Source organism: Ascaphus truei, chromosome 9 (genome assembly GCF_040206685.1).
Source record: "Ascaphus truei isolate aAscTru1 chromosome 9, aAscTru1.hap1, whole genome shotgun sequence".
Classification (NCBI taxonomy): Eukaryota; Metazoa; Chordata; class Amphibia; order Anura; family Ascaphidae; genus Ascaphus; species Ascaphus truei.
The window spans coordinates 42,629,391-42,649,705 of NC_134491.1; the positions used below are offsets into that span (position 1 = coordinate 42,629,391).

At 53.6% G+C, this 20,315-nt stretch overlaps 1 protein-coding gene across 3 annotated transcripts in view; it reads right to left on the reverse strand.

Moving 5' to 3' along the window:
- RIN3 (Ras and Rab interactor 3) overlaps positions 1-20,315 on the reverse strand; it is a 63,406-nt gene that overhangs the window by 33,884 nt on the left and 9,207 nt on the right. For all 3 annotated transcript variants that reach the window (XR_012803882.1, XM_075614517.1, XM_075614516.1), the window contains one exon: positions 3,323-3,500. Coding sequence is in view for 2 of the 3 variants with exons in the window: in XM_075614517.1 (XP_075470632.1) it covers positions 3,323-3,500 (178 nt within the window). In the remaining variant the exon portion in view is untranslated. The remainder of the gene's footprint in view (positions 1-3,322; positions 3,501-20,315) is intronic.

Consider the following 20,315-nt stretch of genomic DNA (forward strand, 5'->3'; position numbering starts at 1 on the left):
GTGTGCCTTTCCACAATCTGAATCCATTTTGTTATGTGCATTAAACTATATTATGCTATGTAATCTACATGTGTCTTTTAAGAGAGATATTTACGTGATCAGACCATCCTCCTGCAGATGTTTATGGGAATGAATTAGCTGCCTGAAGCTCTGCACAGACGTACGAAGATTCTTCAACTAAATGGTTCATCAAAACAAAGCAGCAAGTTTCTGCTTTATACAATAACAGTGAGTTGCAGGCGGGCAGGGGTACACAGGCTTCTGCTTTATGCAATAAGCAGCGAGTTGCAGGCGGGCAGGGGTACACAAGCTTCTGCTTTATGCAATAAGCAGTGAGTTGCAGGCGGGCAGGGGTACACAGGCTTCTGCTTTATGCAATAAGCAGCGAGTTGCAGGCGGCGGGCAGGGGTACACAGGCTTCTGCTTTATGCAATAAGCAGCGAGTTGCAGGCGGGCAGGGGTACACAGGCTTCTGCTTTATGCAATAAGCAGCGAGTTGCAGGTGGGCAGAGGTACACAGGCTTCTGCTTTATGCAATAAGCAGCGAGTTGCAGGCGGCGGGCAGGGGTACACAGGCTTCTGCTTTATGCAATAAGTAGCGAGTTGCAGGCGGGCAGGGGTACACAGGCTTCTGCTTTATGCAATAAGTAGCGAGTTGCAGGCGGCGGGCAGGGGTACACAGGCTTCTGCTTTATGCAATAAGTAGCGAGTTGCAGGCGGCGGGCAGGGGTACACAGGCTTCTGCTTTATGCAATAAGTAGCGAGTTGCAGGCGGCGGGCAGGGGTACACAGGCTTCTGCTTTATGCAATAAGTAGCGAGTGGTAGGCGGCGGGCAGGGGTACACAGGCTTCTGCTTTATGCAATAAGCAGCGAGTTGCAGGCGGCGGGCAGGGGTACACAGGCTTCTGCTTTATGCAATAAGCAGCGAGTTGCAGGCAGCGGGCAGGGGTACACAGGCTTCTGCTTTATGCAATAAGCAGCAAGTTGCAGGCGGCGGGCAGGGGTACACAGGCTTCTGCTTTATGCAATAAGCAGCGAGTTGCAGGCGGGCAGGGGTACACAGGCTTCTGCTTTATGCAATAAGCAGCGAGTTGCAGGCGGCGGGCAGGGGTACACAGGCTTCTGCTTTATGCAATAAGCAGCGAGTTGCAGGCGGGCAGGGGTACACAGGCTTCTGCTTTATGCAATAAGCAGCGAGTTGCAGGCGGGCAGGGGTACACAGGCTTCTGCTTTATGCAATAAGCAGTGAGTTGCAGGCGGGCAGGGGTACACAGGCTTCTGCTTTATGCAATAAGCAGTGAGTTGCAGGCGGGCAGGGGTACACAGGCTTCTGCTTTATGCAATAAGCAGTGAGTTGCAGGCGGCGGGCAGGGGTACACAGGCTTCTGCTTTATGCAATAAGCAGTGAGTTGCAGGCGGGCAGGGGTACACAGGCTTCTGCTTTATGCAATAAGTAGCGAGTTGCAGGCGGTGGGCAGGGGTACACAGGCTTCTGCTTTATGCAATAAGCAGCGAGTTGCAGTCGGCGGGCAGGGGTACACAGGCTTCTGCTTTATGCAATAAGTAGCGAGTTGCAGGCGGCGGGCAGGGGTACACAGGCTTCTGCTTTATGCAATAAGTAGCGAGTTGCAGGCGGGCAGGGGTATACAGGCTTCTGCTTTATGCAATAAGCAGTGAGTTGCAGGCGGCGGGCAGGGGTACACAGGCTTCTGCTTTATGCAATAAGCAGCGAGTTGCAGGCGGCGGGCAGGGGTACACAGGCTTCTGCTTTATACAATAAGCAGTGAGTTGCAGGCGGGCAGGGGTACACAGGCTTCTGCTTAATGCAATAAGCAGCGAGTTGCAGGCGGCGGGCAGGTGTACACAGGCTTCTGCTTTATGCAATAAGTAGCGAGTTGCAGGCGGGCAGGAGTACACAGGCTTCTGCTTTATGCAATAAGTAGCGAGTTGCAGGCGGGCAGGGGTACACAGGTTTCTGCTTTATGCAATAAGTAGCGAGTTGCAGGCGGCGGGCAGGGGTACACAGGCTTCTGCTTTATGCAATAAGCAGTGAGTTGCAGGCGGCGGGCAGGGGTACACAGGCTTCTGCTTAATGCAATAAGCAGCGAGTTGCAGGCGGCGGGCAGGGGTACACAGGCTTCTGCTTTATGCAATAAGCAGTGAGTTGCAGGCGGGCAGGGGTACACAGGCTTCTGCTTTATGCAATAAGCAGCGAGTTGCAGGCGGCGGGCAGGGGTACACAGGCTTCTGCTTTATGCAATAAGCAGCGAGTTGCAGGCGGCGGGCAGGGGTACACAGGCTTCTGCTTTATGCAATAAGTAGCGAGTTGCAGGCGGCGGGCAGGGGTACACAGGCTTCTGCTTTATGCAATAAGCAGTGAGTTGCAGGCGGCGGGCAGGGGTACACAGGCTTCTGCTTAATGCAATAAGCAGCGAGTTGCAGGCGGCGGGCAGGGGTACACAGGCTTCTGCTTTATGCAATAAGCAGTGAGTTGCAGGCGGGCAGGGGTACACAGGCTTCTGCTTTATGCAATAAGCAGCGAGTTGCAGGCGGCGGGCAGGGGTACACAGGCTTCTGCTTTATGCAATAAGCAGCGAGTTGCAGGCGGCGGGCAGGGGTACACAGGCTTCTGCTTTATGCAATAAGTAGCGAGTTGCAGGCGGCGGGCAGGGGTACACAGGCTTCTGCTTTATGCAATAAGCAGCGAGTTGCAGGCGGGCAGGGGTACACAGGCTTCTGCTTTATGCAATAAGCAGCGAGTTGCAGGCGGGCAGGGGTACACAGGCTTCTGCTTTATGCAATAAGCAGCGAGTTGCAGGCGGGCAGGGGTACACAGGCTTCTGCTTTATGCAATAAGTAGCGAGTTGCAAGCGGGCAGGGGTACACAGGCTTCTGCTTTATGCAATAAGCAGCGAGTTGCAGGCGGCGGGCAGGGGTACACAGGCTTCTGCTTTATGCAATAAGCAGCGAGTTGCAGGCGGGCAGGGGTACACAGGCTTCTGCTTTATGCAATAAGCAGCGAGTTGCAGGCGGCGGGCAGGGGTACACAGGCTTCTGCTTTATGCAATAAGCAGCGAGTTGCAGGCGGCGGGCAGGGGTACACAGGCTTCTGCTTTCAACAATACCATGACTTTTTAGTATAATTCAAGGCCATATCTACTAAGCACTATTCTGGTATAAGACTTCTCCGGGCTACGACACCTTCCAGACCATTGAGCTCCAAGGTCAGACGGCATTAGTAGGCATCTTACGGCAGAAGACGGCTTCGTAAATATGGGCCTTAGTTCACCGAACTTGTGGCCCGGTTTTGCATACACTTACCCCTGCAGCTTCTTGCCTGAGTATCTCCACGGCTTTCTCCGAACTCATACACAGCTGCAGCCACACTGGACACGTTTTGATGAGCCTGTCCAAGACGCTGATGCCCGATTTGCGTGCGCCAACGTTCGGCACAGGAGCCAAGTGGCGATTCTCAGAGTCTCCGACCTCTGCAGGAGACCTACGAGAAAGCAGAATAAGTCATCAAGGTCTACGGGGCAATGGAAAGTGAGGCTGGTGGTGGATCCGTAATGGGCTGCCACTTTATTCTGGAAAGCACATCCAAGACCACAGAAGTACCACGCTGATAGAGATAGTAGGTCTCACTTCTGAGAAGGATTATCTGAATAAAGACTGTTTACTTTGGGGGGGAAGGCGACTAAAGGAGGGGTGCGATTGTATTGCAGAAATAAAGGGATATGAAGGACTCCTAACAGTTCCCAGAATCCCTGTGACTTCCTGTGGCGCCCGAGCTTTCAGCCACGCTGCTTCCACTCTCTGGAACGGTCGGCCGCCTCGTACAGTTCAAGAGGCCCTCTGGGAATCTATCAAAACAGGTTCAGGACCGTCCTGTTTACCCAGGCGTTTAATTACTGACCCACAACCTGTCCGGCATTTAGTAGCTACAGTACCGTCCCATCCTGTATTGTGTCTTTCCTTGTGTTTGGTCTCGTTTATAACCTTAAATGTTTTCTTCTTTTTCCCTTTCTGTAAATGTGAAGCTTTGAGTCCCATTGGGAGAAAAGAGCTATATAAATAAAGTTATTATTATTAATAGTATGTGAAATATCTTCTGGTACAACCCCAAAACGTTGTAAGATGGTTTTTAATATAGAGATATCATGCAGCCATCTGATATTCACAAGGGAGGAGAAGGACATTTCATTTATTAATATCTCCAGAAACATGGGATTTTTTAGAGAAAATACTAAACTCAGGAGGTTCAGTTTTATAATAAGGTAACAGAATAACTTCAAAACAATACCGGAGTGGCAATTAAGAGTGGGATGTATGGAACAAATTATTTCATAATTACAGAGAAATATTTAAATGGGAGAGACTTTCTTCTATAAACTTATTCTCCCTATTCTCCCCGCCTTTTCTCCGTCACTTTCTCTCCTTCTCCGCGTTAACATGAACTTGGTGCAGCGATTTCAGGGAAACGGAGTCAGAGGCGAGATTAGGAATGAACGCCCAGTTATTTATGAGAATGCATTTAGCACACAATACATACCGAGTGCTGCGTGGTTAATCCCCACACACGAGCTGGTCGTGGAACCCGAGGAGAAGGGTGAGAACTCCTGTAATTTTGAGCATTCTTCCAGACATTGGGGTCCGTGTATCAGGTTCCAGTCCTCAAGGGTCACCAGCAGGCCAGGTTTTCAGGATATCCCTGCTTCAGCACCGATGGCTGAATCAATGGCTCAGCCGAAGACTGAGACACTGAATAATAACAAGAACAACAACATGTTCTTGTATAGCGCTGCTAGTTTTACGTAGCACTTTACAGAGACATTTTGCAGGCACAGGTCCCTGCCCCGCGGAGCTTACAATCTATGTGTTTGGTGCCTGAGGCACAGGGAGATAAAGTGACTTGCCCAAGGTCGCAAGGAGCCAACACTGGGAATTGAACCATGTTCCCCTGCTCAGAGCCAGTCAGTGTCTTTACTCACTGAGCCACTCCCTCTGCTGAAGCAAGAATATGCTGAAAACCTGACCTGTTGGTGGCCCTTGAGGACTGGAGTTGGCCAGCCCTGTATTAAAGCAGAATTGATGCATTTCTGGGGCAACAAAATACTTCAGGTGAATCAAAGGGGAAAAAAACCCTATTGCTTCAATAGAAAGAGCCCATTGAAATAAAAGATCAAAATATCATGGTGACGTCGTCTGAGTGACAAACCCCCCCACTAACCCCACATCCTTGTCACTCACAATAAACGTTCAGTGATGGGGAGATGCGGTTAATGATCGGTACCGGCAGTGCCTTGCAGTCACGCCTGGCACTCAGAGGGTTAAACCCATAAGCAGCGTTAGTGGCTACACGCCCAGCGCCTTTCCTTTGCTTCAAATCTTTCCCTGGCACACGCTGGACACAGGAGAGAAGCAGGGGGCTGCAGGATATCCGCCTGAAATTCTGATTGAACGGGGAGTTCTGGCCAAATTCCTGGAGTTACTGGCCAAGCATTCGTCTTATCTGCACGCCGCCTCCAGCTTCCGCCACTCACCGTAGTCTCCGTTCCCTTTCCTGCGGAACATTCCGCCGTTCTAACATCAGTACTACGTTTACTTTCTGCTTTTCAAAGGATCGCCAGGCGGACGTCACTGTTTTTGGGTTTCACAAAAACCTGTTGTAGGATTTCATGCACCTAAAACACGCCAGTGACATGCCAGTGACACGCAGCTTCATGCCTCTTAATGCATGTTAGCATGAAAGCACAAATAATACACTTCAGCTGCGATCCACGTGCACATTGTCAGAGAATATTCTTGCCGACATTAGTCCACTTTTTTTTAGGGGAACAGGTTGTGTGACGTCAGCCCACACATTAGCGTGCAAACGTATCATTCCCGCCCAATGAGTCCGTCGTACCGGGACAAAAAAGCACTGCTTACAATTCATTAAACGCACAAGATCGTTGAGCAGCCGACTGCGCAGACAATGCAATAAAAGTTTAATACAAGGTGTCTGTAACAAAAAATATATATGGTTTTTTAAATAATATCAGGGAGATGTTTTCCAAAAGTTATAACTACGGTTATTTCCCTAATAGAGCTCTCTGGGATCCACACTCCGGTAACGGCAGCTTCACATGCTATTACGGACAGACCTTCCCTCCACGCCCCGGTAACGGCAGCTTCACATGCTATTACGGACAGACCTTCTCTCCACGCCCCGGTAACGGCAGCTTCACATGCTATTACGGAGAGACCTTCTCTCCACGCCCCGGTAACGGCAGCTTCACATGCTATTACGGAGAGACCTTCTCTCCACGCCCCGGTAACGGCAGCTTCACATGCTATTACGGACAGACCTTCCCTCCACGCCCCGGTAACGGCAGCTTCACATGCTATTACGGACAGACCTTCCCTCCACGCCCCGGTAACGGCAGCTTCACATGCTATTATGGAGAGACCTTCCCTCCACGCTCCGGTAACGGCAGCTTCACATGCTATTACGGAGAGACCTTCTCTCCACACTCCGGTAACGGCAGCTTCACATGCTATTACGGAGAGACCTTCCCTCCAAGCTCTGGTAACGGCAGCTTCACATGCTATTACGGAGAGACCTTCTCTCCACGCCCCGGTAACGGCAGCTTCACATGCTATTACGGACTGACCTTCCCTCCACGCTCTGGTAACGGCAGCTTCACATGCTATTACGGAGAGACCTTCTCTCCACACTCCGGTAACGGCAGCTTCACATGCTATTACGGAGAGACCTTCCCTCCACACTCCGGTAACGGCAGCTTCACATGCTATTACGGAGAGACCTTCCCTCCACGCCCCGGTAACGGCAGCTTCACATGCTATTACGGAGAGACCTTCTCTCCACACTCCGGTAACGGCAGCTTCACATGCTATTACGGAGAGACCTTCCCTCCACGCCCCGGTAACGGCAGCTTCACATGCTATTACGGACAGACCTTCCCTCCACGCCCCGGTAACGGCAGCTTCACATGCTATTACGGACAGACCTTCCCTCCACGCCCCGGTAACGGCAGCTTCACATGCTATTACGGAGAGACCTTCCCTCCACGCTCCGGTAACGGCAGCTTCACATGCTATTACGGAGAGACCTTCTCTCCACACTCCGGTAACGGCAGCTTCACATGCTATTACGGAGAGACCTTCCCTCCACGCTCTGGTAACGGCAGCTTCACATGCTATTACGGAGAGACCTTCTCTCCACGCCCCGGTAACGGCAGCTTCACATGCTATTACGGAGAGACCTTCCCTCCACGCTCTGGTAACGGCAGCTTCACATGCTATTACGGAGAGACCTTCTCTCCACACTCCGGTAACGGCAGCTTCACATGCTATTACGGAGAGACCTTCCCTCCACACTTCGGTAACGGCAGCTTCACATGCTATTACGGAGAGACCTTCCCTCCACGCCCCGGTAACGGCAGCTTCACATGCTATTACGGAGAGACCTTCCCTCCACGCCCCGGTAACGGCAGCTTCACATGCTATTACGGAGAGACCTTCTCTCCACACTCCGGTAACGGCAGCTTCACATGCTATTACGGAGAGACCTTCCCTCCACGCCCCGGTAACGGCAGCTTCACATGCTATTACGGACAGACCTTCCCTCCACGCCCCGGTAACGGCAGCTTCACATGCTATTACGGAGAGACCTTCCCTCCACGCCCCGGTAACGGCAGCTTCACATGCTATTACGGAGAGACCTTCCCTCCACGCCCCGGTAACGGCAGCTTCACATGCTATTACGGACAGACCTTCCCTCCACGCCCCGGTAACGGCAGCTTCACATGCTATTACGGAGAGACCTTCCCTCCACGCCCCGGTAACGGCAGCTTCACATGCTATTACGGACAGACCTTCCCTCCACGCTCCGGTAACGGCAGCTTCACATGCTATTACGGACAGACCTTCCCTCCACGCCCCGGTAACGGCAGCTTCACATGCTATTACGGAGAGACCTTCCCTCCACGCCCCGGTAACGGCAGCTTCACATGCTATTACGGAGAGACCTTCTCTCCACGCCCCGGTAACGGCAGCTTCACATGCTATTACGGAGAGACCTTCCCTCCACGCCCCGGTAACGGCAGCTTCACATGCTATTACGGAGAGACCTTCTCTCCACACTCCGGTAACGGCAGCTTCACATGCTATTACGGAGAGACCTTCTCTCCACGCCCCGGTAACGGCAGCTTCACATGCTATTACGGACAGACCTTCTCTCCACGCCCCGGTAACGGCAGCTTCACATGCTATTACGGAGAGACCTTCCCTCCACGCCCCGGTAACGGCAGCTTCACATGCTATTACGGACAGACCTTCCCTCCACGCCCCGGTAACGGCAGCTTCACATGCTATTACGGACAGACCTTCCCTCCACGCCCCGGTAATGGCAGCTTCACATGCTATTACGGAGAGACCTTCCCTCCACGCCCCGGTAACGGCAGCTTCACATGCTATTACGGAGAGACCTTCCCTCCACGCCCCGGTAACGGCAGCTTCACATGCTATTACGGACAGACCTTCTCTCCACGCCCCGGTAACGGCAGCTTCACATGCTATTACGGAGAGACCTTCCCTCCACGCCCCGGTAACGGCAGCTTCACATGCTATTACGGACAGACCTTCTCTCCACGCCCCGGTAACGGCAGCTTCACATGCTATTACGGAGAGACCTTCCCTCCACGCCCCGGTAACGGCAGCTTCACATGCTATTACGGAGAGACCTTCCCTCCACACTCCGGTAACGGCAGCTTCACATGCTATTACGGAGAGACCTTCTCTCCACGCCCCGGTAACGGCAGCTTCACATGCTATTACGGAGAGACCTACCCTCCACGCCCCGGTAACGGCAGCTTCACATGCTATTACGGAGAGACCTTCCCTCCACGCCCCGGTAACGGCAGCTTCACATGCTATTACGGAGAGACCTTCCCTCCATGCCCCGGTAACGGCAGCTTCACATGCTATTACGGACAGACCTTCTCTCCACGCCCCGGTAACGGCAGCTTCACATGCTATTACGGAGAGACCTTCCCTCCACACTCCGGTAACGGCAGCTTCACATGCTATTACGGAGAGACCTTCTCTCCACGCCCCGGTAACGGCAGCTTCACATGCTATTACGGACAGACCTTCTCTCCACGCTCCGGTAACGGCAGCTTCACATGCTATTACGGACAGACCTTCCCTCCATGCCCCGGTAACGGCAGCTTCACATGCTATTACGGAGAGACCTTCCCTCCACGCCCCGGTAACGGCAGCTTCACATGCTATTACGGAGAGACCTTCCCTCCACGCCCCGGTAACGGCAGCTTCACATGCTATTACGGACAGACCTTCTCTCCACGCCCCGGTAACGGCAGCTTCACATGCTATTACGGAGAGACCTTCCCTCCACACTCCGGTAACGGCAGCTTCACATGCTATTACGGACAGACCTTCCCTCCACGCCCCGGTAACGGCAGCTTCACATGCTATTACGGAGAGACCTTCCCTCCATGCCCCGGTAACGGCAGCTTCACATGCTATTACGGAGAGACCTTCTCTCCACGCCCCGGTAACGGCAGCTTCACATGCTATTACGGAGAGACCTTCCCTCCACGCCCCGGTAACGGCAGCTTCACATGCTATTACGGAGAGACCTTCTCTCCATGCCCCGGTAACGGCAGCTTCACATGCTATTACGGACAGACCTTCCCTCCACGCCCCGGTAACGGCAGCTTCACATGCTATTACGGAGAGACCTTCTCTCCACGCCCCGGTAACGGCAGCTTCACATGCTATTACGGAGAGACCTTCTCTCCACGCCCCGGTAACGGCAGCTTCACATGCTATTACGGACAGACCTTCCCTCCACGCCCCGGTAACGGCAGCTTCACATGCTATTACGGAGAGACCTTCCCTCCACGCCCCGGTAACGGCAGCTTCACATGCTATTACGGAGAGACCTTCTCTCCACGCCCCGGTAACGGCAGCTTCACATGCTATTACGGAGAGACCTTCCCTCCACGCTCCGGTAACGGCAGCTTCACATGCTATTACGGACAGACCTTCTCTCCACGCCCCGGTAACGGCAGCTTCACATGCTATTACGGAGAGACCTTCCCTCCACGCCCTGGTAACGGCAGCTTCACATGCTATTACGGAGAGACCTTCTCTCCACGCCCCGGTAACGGCAGCTTCACATGCTATTACGGAGAGACCTTCCCTCCACGCTCCGGTAACGGCAGCTTCACATGCTATTACGGACAGACCTTCCCTCCACGCCCCGGTAACGGCAGCTTCACATGCTATTACGGAGAGACCTTCTCTCCACGCCCCGGTAACGGCAGCTTCACGTGCTATTACGGAGAGACCTTCCCTCCACGCCCCGGTAACGGCAGCTTCACATGCTATTACGGAGAGACCTTCTCTCCACGCTCCGGTAACGGCAGCTTCACATGCTATTACGGAGAGACCTTCTCTCCACGCCCCGGTAACGGCAGCTTCACATGCTATTACGGAGAGACCTTCCCTCCACGCCCCGGTAACGGCAGCTTCACATGCTATTACGGAGAGACCTTCTCTCCACGCCCCGGTAACGGCAGCTTCACATGCTATTACGGAGAGACCTTCTCTCCACGCCCCGGTAACGGCAGCTTCACATGCTATTACGGACAGACCTTCCCTCCACGCCCCGGTAACGGCAGCTTCACATGCTATTACGGACAGACCTTCCCTCCACGCCCCGGTAACGGCAGCTTCACATGCTATTACGGACAGACCTTCTCTCCACGCCCCGGTAACGGCAGCTTCACATGCTATTACGGAGAGACCTTCCCTCCACGCCCCGGTAACGGCAGCTTCACATGCTATTACGGAGAGACCTTCTCTCCACGCCCCGGTAACGGCAGCTTCACATGCTATTACGGAGAGACCTTCCCTCCACGCCCCGGTAACGGCAGCTTCACATGCTATTACGGAGAGACCTTCTCTCCACGCCCCGGTAACGGCAGCTTCACATGCTATTACGGAGAGACCTTCCCTCCACGCCCCGGTAACGGCAGCTTCACATGCTATTACGGAGAGACCTTCTCTCCACGCCCCGGTAACGGCAGCTTCACATGCTATTACGGACAGACCTTCCCTCCACGCCCCGGTAACGGCAGCTTCACATGCTATTACGGACAGACCTTCTCTCCACGCCCCGGTAACGGCAGCTTCACATGCTATTACGGACAGACCTTCCCTCCACGCCCCGGTAACGGCAGCTTCACATGCTATTACGGACAGACCTTCTCTCCACGCCCCGGTAACGGCAGCTTCACATGCTATTACGGAGAGACCTTCCCTCCACGCCCCGGTAACGGCAGCTTCACATGCTATTACGGACAGACCTTCTCTCCACGCCCCGGTAACGGCAGCTTCACATGCTATTACGGAGAGACCTTCCCTCCACGCTCCGGTAACGGCAGCTTCACATGCTATTACGGAGAGACCTTCTCTCCACGCCCCGGTAACGGCAGCTTCACATGCTATTACGGAGAGACCTTCTCTCCACGCCCCGGTAACGGCAGCTTCACATGCTACTACGGAGAGACCTTCTCTCCACGCCCCGGTAACGGCAGCTTCACATGCTATTACGGAGAGACCTTCCCTCCACGCCCCGGTAACGGCAGCTTCACATGCTATTACGGACAGACCTTCCCTCCACGCCCCGGTAACGGCAGCTTCACATGCTATTACGGAGAGACCTTCCCTCCACACTCCGGTAACGGCAGCTTCACATGCTATTACGGAGAGACCTTCTCTCCACGCCCCGGTAACGGCAGCTTCACATGCTATTACGGAGAGACCTTCTCTCCACGCCCCGGTAACGGCAGCTTCACATGCTATTACGGACAGACCTTCCCTCCACGCCCCGGTAACGGCAGCTTCACATGCTATTACGGAGAGACCTTCCCTCCACGCTCCGGTAACGGCAGCTTCACATGCTATTACGGAGAGACCTTCTCTCCACACTCCGGTAACGGCAGCTTCACATGCTATTACGGACAGACCTTCCCTCCACGCCCCGGTAACGGCAGCTTCACATGCTATTACGGAGAGACCTTCTCTCCACGCCCCGGTAACGGCAGCTTCACATGCTATTACGGACAGACCTTCCCTCCACGCCCCGGTAACGGCAGCTTCACATGCTATTACGGAGAGACCTTCCCTCCACGCCCCGGTAACGGCAGCTTCACATGCTATTACGGAGAGACCTTCTCTCCACGCCCCGGTAACGGCAGCTTCACATGCTATTACGGAGAGACCTTCCCTCCACGCCCCGGTAACGGCAGCTTCACATGCTATTACGGAGAGACCTTCTCTCCACGCCCCGGTAACGGCAGCTTCACATGCTATTACGGACAGACCTTCCCTCCACGCCCCGGTAACGGCAGCTTCACATGCTATTACGGACAGACCTTCTCTCCACGCCCCGGTAACGGCAGCTTCACATGCTATTACGGACAGACCTTCCCTCCACGCCCCGGTAACGGCAGCTTCACATGCTATTACGGACAGACCTTCTCTCCACGCCCCGGTAACGGCAGCTTCACATGCTATTACGGAGAGACCTTCCCTCCACGCCCCGGTAACGGCAGCTTCACATGCTATTACGGACAGACCTTCTCTCCACGCCCCGGTAACGGCAGCTTCACATGCTATTACGGAGAGACCTTCCCTCCACGCTCCGGTAACGGCAGCTTCACATGCTATTACGGAGAGACCTTCTCTCCACGCCCCGGTAACGGCAGCTTCACATGCTATTACGGAGAGACCTTCTCTCCACGCCCCGGTAACGGCAGCTTCACATGCTACTACGGAGAGACCTTCTCTCCACGCCCCGGTAACGGCAGCTTCACATGCTATTACGGAGAGACCTTCCCTCCACGCCCCGGTAACGGCAGCTTCACATGCTATTACGGACAGACCTTCCCTCCACGCCCCGGTAACGGCAGCTTCACATGCTATTACGGAGAGACCTTCCCTCCACACTCCGGTAACGGCAGCTTCACATGCTATTACGGAGAGACCTTCTCTCCACGCCCCGGTAACGGCAGCTTCACATGCTATTACGGAGAGACCTTCTCTCCACGCCCCGGTAACGGCAGCTTCACATGCTATTACGGACAGACCTTCCCTCCACGCCCCGGTAACGGCAGCTTCACATGCTATTACGGAGAGACCTTCCCTCCACGCTCCGGTAACGGCAGCTTCACATGCTATTACGGAGAGACCTTCTCTCCACACTCCGGTAACGGCAGCTTCACATGCTATTACGGACAGACCTTCCCTCCACGCCCCGGTAACGGCAGCTTCACATGCTATTACGGAGAGACCTTCTCTCCACGCCCCGGTAACGGCAGCTTCACATGCTATTACGGACAGACCTTCCCTCCACGCCCCGGTAACGGCAGCTTCACATGCTATTACGGAGAGACCTTCTCTCCACGCCCCGGTAACGGCAGCTTCACATGCTATTACGGAGAGACCTTCTCTCCACACTCCGGTAACGGCAGCTTCACATGCTATTACGGAGAGACCTTCCCTCCACGCTCTGGTAACGGCAGCTTCACATGCTATTACGGAGAGACCTTCTCTCCACGCCCCGGTAACGGCAGCTTCACATGCTATTACGGAGAGACCTTCCCTCCACGCCCCGGTAACGGCAGCTTCACATGCTATTACGGACAGACCTTCCCTCCACACTCCGGTAACGGCAGCTTCACATGCTATTACGGACAGACCTTCTCTCCACGCCCCGGTAACGGCAGCTTCACATGCTATTACGGAGAGACCTTCCCTCCACGCCCCGGTAACGGCAGCTTCACATGCTATTACGGAGAGACCTTCCCTCCACGCCCCGGTAACGGCAGCTTCACATGCTATTACGGAGAGACCTTCCCTCCACGCCCCGGTAACGGCAGCTTCACATGCTATTACGGAGAGACCTTCTCTCCACGCCCCGGTAACGGCAGCTTCACATGCTATTACGGAGAGACCTTCCCTCCACGCCCCGGTAACGGCAGCTTCACATGCTATTACGGAGAGACCTTCTCTCCACGCCCCGGTAACGGCAGCTTCACATGCTATTACGGAGAGACCTTCCCTCCATGCCCCGGTAACGGCAGCTTCACATGCTATTACGGACAGACCTTCTCTCCACGCCCCGGTAACGGCAGCTTCACATGCTATTACGGAGAGACCTTCTCTCCACGCCCCGGTAACGGCAGCTTCACATGTTATTACGGACAGACCTTCTCTCCACGCCCCGGTAACGGCAGCTTCACATGCTATTACGGACAGACCTTCTCTCCACGCCCCGGTAACGGCAGCTTCACATGCTATTACGGACAGACCTTCCCTCCACGCCCCGGTAACGGCAGCTTCACATGCTATTACGGACAGACCTTCTCTCCACGCCCCGGTAACGGCAGCTTCACATGCTATTACGGAGAGACCTTCTCTCCACGCCCCGGTAACGGCAGCTTCACATGCTATTACGGACAGACCTTCCCTCCACGCCCCGGTAACGGCAGCTTCACATGCTATTACGGAGAGACCTTCTCTCCACGCCCCGGTAACGGCAGCTTCACATGCTATTACGGAGAGACCTTCTCTCCACGCCCCGGTAACGGCAGCTTCACATGCTATTACGGAGAGACCTTCTCTCCACGCCCCGGTAACGGCAGCTTCACATGCTATTACGGAGAGACCTTCCCTCCACACTCCGGTAACGGCAGCTTCACATGCTATTACGGAGAGACCTTCCCTCCACGCCCCGGTAACGGCAGCTTCACATGCTATTACGGACAGACCTTCCCTCCACGCTCTGGTAATGGCAGCTTCACATGCTATTACGGAGAGACCTTCTCTCCACGCCCCGGTAACGGCAGCTTCACATGCTATTACGGAGAGACCTTCTCTCCACGCCCCGGTAACGGCAGCTTCACATGCTATTACGGAGAGACCTTCTCTCCACACTCCGGTAACGGCAGCTTCACATGCTATTACGGAGAGACCTTCTCTCCACACTCCGGTAACGGCAGCTTCACATGCTATTACGGAGAGACCTTCTCTCCACGCCCCGGTAACGGCAGCTTCACATGCTATTACGGAGAGACCTTCTCTCCACGCCCCGGTAACGGCAGCTTCACATGCTATTACGGAGAGACCTTCTCTCCACGCTCTGGTAACGGCAGCTTCACATGCTATTACGGAGAGACCTTCCCTCCACGCCCCGGTAACGGCAGCTTCACATGCTATTACGGACTGACCTTCCCTCCACGCCCCGGTAACGGCATCTTCACATGCTATTACGGAGAGACCTTCCATCCACGCTCTGGTAACGGCAGCTTCACATGCTATTACGGAGAGACCTTCCCTCCACGCCCCGGTAACGGCAGCTTCACATGCTATTACGGACAGACCTTCTCTCCACGCCCCGGTAACGGCAGCTTCACATGCTATTACGGAGAGACCTTCCCTCCACGCCCCGGTAACGGAGCTTCACATGCTATTACGGAGAGACCTTCTCTCCACGCCCTGGTAACGGCAGCTTCACATGCTATTACGGACAGACCTTCCCTCCACGCTCTGGTAACGGCAGCTTCACATGCTATTACGGAGAGACCTTCCCTCCACGCCCCGGTAACGGCAGCTTCACATGCTATTACGGACTGACCTTCCCTCCACGCCCCGGTAACGGCATCTTCACATGCTATTACGGAGAGACCTTCCATCCACGCTCCGGTAACGGCAGCTTCACATGCTATTACGGAGAGACCTTCCCTCCACGCCCCGGTAACGGCAGCTTCACATGCTATTACGGACAGACCTTCTCTCCACGCCCCGGTAACGGCAGCTTCACATGCTATTACGGAGAGACCTTCCCTCCACGCCCCGGTAACGGAGCTTCACATGCTATTACGGAGAGACCTTCCCTAAACGCCCCGGTAACGGCAGCTTCACATGCTATTACGGACAGACCTTCCCTCCACGCTCTGGTAACGGCAGCTTCACATGCTATTACGGACTGACCTTCCCCCCCAGGTATATGAATGTCCCTGAATTAATACAGTATATTATGGTGTTACGTTGTAACTCTTTTCCAGGCCTGTCCCAGAAACGCTAACCTCTTCATTATATTCCTCGCTGCGTGTTTCTGTTATATCAATAATATCACAAATTATTCCATCCAACCGCTCCCTGCTTTCACTGCCAGAGGCTCCGGGAACAGCATGGTCTTTGCAGTACATTGTCACACTCTCTGGCACAAAAAGAGTTAATGACCACCCTGGCAGATGGGTGGGGGGCTCCACAAAGCCATACTGAACATACTTACACACGGAGATATTATATAACGGCCGCAGAAAACAAGGCCGACACATGCTATGATATTCTCTGTTAGGCCTCGTTCAGGTTGCAGGCTTCGGAGGGAGGGCGTGCTGCCGTGCGTGCTGCCGTGGGACACAAAGTATTCAAATTGAATACTGGTTGTCAGGGTAGCAACCGCCCTGTCTCCGAAGCCAGGAGTTGAAGCTGACTAGTTTCAATAAACGAAAATTTCGTTTTTTGGAGCTGCAGCAGCGTCACAGGGACCTAGGCAGCCAATGAAATCATTCTTCAGAATGATTTCATGACTGCAACTTGGATACTTACCCTGCTGTGTGTAACCCCGCTCCCTCCCCAACGCTGAAAAGTCTGCTGGGGGATAAACACAGATCGCCCAGCAAACTGCAGCACTGCCTCCCTCACGCCCTCCCTCCGAGTCCTGCAGCTGGCACCCTGAACGAGGCCTTAGAATGCCGAGGAATCTGGTTTGGAGGCGTTAGGGGGAAGCGAGAAGGTTTATCTTGCGGCGGCGAGATGAAACATGTTTAAGGTTCAGGCGTAAATATCATGTCTTCCGCATTCCTCCCAATTATCCCCAGGTTACGGTGTGATCATGTTCCAGGCTCATCTTATACTAGAGAGAGAAAAGCAGATGGGAATACAAAGGTGTGACCGGGATATTATCACACCTGGGGGTGAAGCCAATGGGCGTTTCCATGAAATGTATAACCCTGATCGGCACTATTGCAGTTTAATGAATTAACCCCCCTCCAGTTTTTAGACAGGTAAGCTTCAATGTTGATCGAAACAAGTTGCTGTCGGGAAATCGGGGACATTTCTTTTTGTTTCAATCTTTTTTATTGGCATTGACATTTACAGGAATGAGTACATACTTTTCAATGGCAAAAAACTGTTTACGTTTGACTGTATTAAGTACATACTAGCCAACATTGGTTTTTTAATAGTTGGGATTAAGGGACTGGAGGAGGGGGAGGGGTGGAAGGGGGGCTGGGAGTGGAGGAGGGTAGACAGACAAAGGGGGAAGGGGGGGGAGGGGGAAGGAAAGTCCCCCTTTGCTCGTCTACGTCTCCCATCTTTGGAATCAGGGTTATTCACTTCAATAGGGTTTGCGCTTTATATCTTTATCTGAAGCCCTGGGGGCCTATCCATGGGTCCCATGTGTTCCAGAACTTTGTCATTTTTTTGTGCAGCATAGCTGTTAGGTTTTCCATAGATATTACTTCGTCCACCCTCCTTATGACTGTGTTTCTTGCAGGGGGTTTGACCTGCTTCCAGGCAGCTGCTATTGAGCACCTGGCTGCAGTCAAGATTGCAGAGACCAGTCTGCTCATGGGTGGGGGTAGGTCGTCAAAGGGTTTACTCAGCACCAGGGACAGTAGCTCTAGGGGGAGAGGAATACCCGTTGTCTCATAGAGCAGCGTCTGGATCTTAACCCAGAACCTCTGAATCTCCGGACATGACCACCAAATATGGGCCATGTCTCCCTTTTGACCACATCCTCTCCAGCACAGGTCTGGTGTGCCGGGGAAGATCTGGCTCAGTCGAGCTGGGGTCAGGTACCATTGGAATAGAATTTTGTAGATATTCTCCTTTGTTACTGTGCAGATTGAGGTTTTTGCCGCCATCTCCCAGATATCCTCCCACTCCTCATTGTCTATTTGTATATTTAGGTCCGCAGACCATTTTTGCATATAGTGGTGGGTCGGGGTTTCTGATGCTGACTCTATCCCCCTATAGATCTCAGAGATTAGGCCTCTTTGATACCTGCCTTTACTGCATAGCGTTTCGAATCTGGTGGGTGGGGGAAATTTGGAGTTCTGCGAGAGCGAGAGCAGAAAATGTCTAATTTGTAGGTATTTGAATAGGTGGAGGTGTTGGGTTTGGTATTTGTCCCGTACCTCTTTAAATGTTAGAATCTCTCCATTTTTCAGCAAGTCTTCAACCAGCCTTATTCCAAGCCCCTGAAATTGGGCAAATTGCTTTTTGGAGCACCCGGGCGGGAAGTTCGGGTTCCCAAAGATCGGGGTGATTTGTGAGGGGGTGTTTAGCAGGCCATACTTCCCTTTGCTTTTCAGCCACGAGTCCCACGTGCATCTCATTGCTCCTAGATCAAACCTCCTTGATCCTGCTTCTTTTCCTCCTTGGGACCACAGAAGTAGCTGAAGTGGTAGCGGTGCTGCGTAATGTGTTTCTATCTCGAGCCAGCGGGCCGCCGCCGGGTCGCAATTCCAAACTACGGCTTGCTTTAGCTGGGCTGCGAGGTAGTACCTGACCACATCGGGGACCCCCAGACCTCCTCTTAGTTTGGCTGATAACATGACCGATCTGGGGACCCTCGGTCTCTTGTCATTCCAGATAAATTGGAACATTTGGGCCTGTACATGTTTCATGGCTGTTAGTGGGACGACTACAGGGAGTGTTTGGAAATAGTACAACAGCCGAGGTAGGATGTTCATTTTGAGGGAGACTATTCTCCCGAACCATGATATTTGATGTTTTTTCCACGACTCTAAGTCTTTTTTAATTTGATCAAATAGTGGGGGGTAGTTGTATTGATAGAGGGATCCGTGGGAGCTTGAGATTCTTAAACCTAGGTATTTGATGTATGTGGTGCTCCACTTGTATTTATAATTGGACTGCAAAAGCTTCCACGTTGTGTTTGGGAGGGATATGTTAAGTGCTTCTGACTTAATCGGGGACATTTCTGAGGAAAGCCGGGGTCGGTTTTATTTCTGCCGGTCCCAATCTCTTTAATCCGGTTTCTGGGCTGTGTCATGTTTCCATCCCGGAGATATTGAGTCCCTGTGGCAGATTCCCATAGAAACCACAGCAGGTCAAAGAGAAAGTTATTAACAGCACCCACATCCTTTGGGATTTTGTGAAAGGGTTTTGTTTGAGTCGGGATACAGTGAATGCAATTAGCTGCCGGTCCGTTCAGCACTGAAGAAGTTGAATAGAATTGCACATTCACCCAAGGCCCCGAATCCAGTATGTCTCCGATGAAAGTTTCCCCACTGAATTGCAGGAAACAGGGTGCAGCCTCTTCTCATACTGTACACCCCTCACTCGTGCTACAGGTCAGGCAACGGGACCAAGCTAATGAAATAATCTTCCTATCTCCTGCACGGGTTTTATTCCCTGCCACCTACTTAACTAACGGGGTAAGAGGCCACCCCGTTTAATATAAGTAAACCTTGGTGCAATAAATGAGTCCCTTTCCATTCCCGCAGAGATGTCACACGTCTCTCTAAGTCTGCAGTTCGTCTAAAGAACAGGTGTGTGAGCAGGGCGTGTGTGTGCAGGGCGTGTGTGAGGGGCGTGTGCGAGCAGGGCGTGTGTGAGGGGCGTGTGTGAGCAGGGTGTGTGTGAGCAGGGCCGGTGCAACCACTAAGCGACCTCGGCAAACGCCTAGGGCGGCACATGTTGGGGGGGAGGCACATGTTGGGGGGGAGGCACATGGGGGGGGGGCACATGTTGGGGGGGAGGCACATGTTGGGGGGGGGCACATGTTGGGGGGGAGGCACATGTTGGGGGGAGGCAGAGGAGACTGGGAGCAGATCATGGCTGATATCCTCTGCAGCAGGCCCTGCTATTCAGGTCAGTGGAGTGGGGTTAAGTGGTGCAAAAACAGAGGGGGTGTCAAAAACGGAGGGTGAGGGGGTGTAAAACGGAATAAGAGGGGGGTAGAGGGCTGGGGGAGAGGGGAGAATGAAAAGTGAAGGTGGGGGGAGAAAGGGAGGATTGTGTCGGGCAAGTCCAACCGACACAAAGATTCCATTAAAAAACAGTTGGGAGGGTTGGGGGAGCACGGCTGAAGGTTTGCCTGGGTGGGAGGGTTGGGGGAGCACGGCTGAAGGTTTGCCTGGGTGGGAGGGTTGGGGGAGCACGGCTGAAGGTTTGCCTGGGTGGG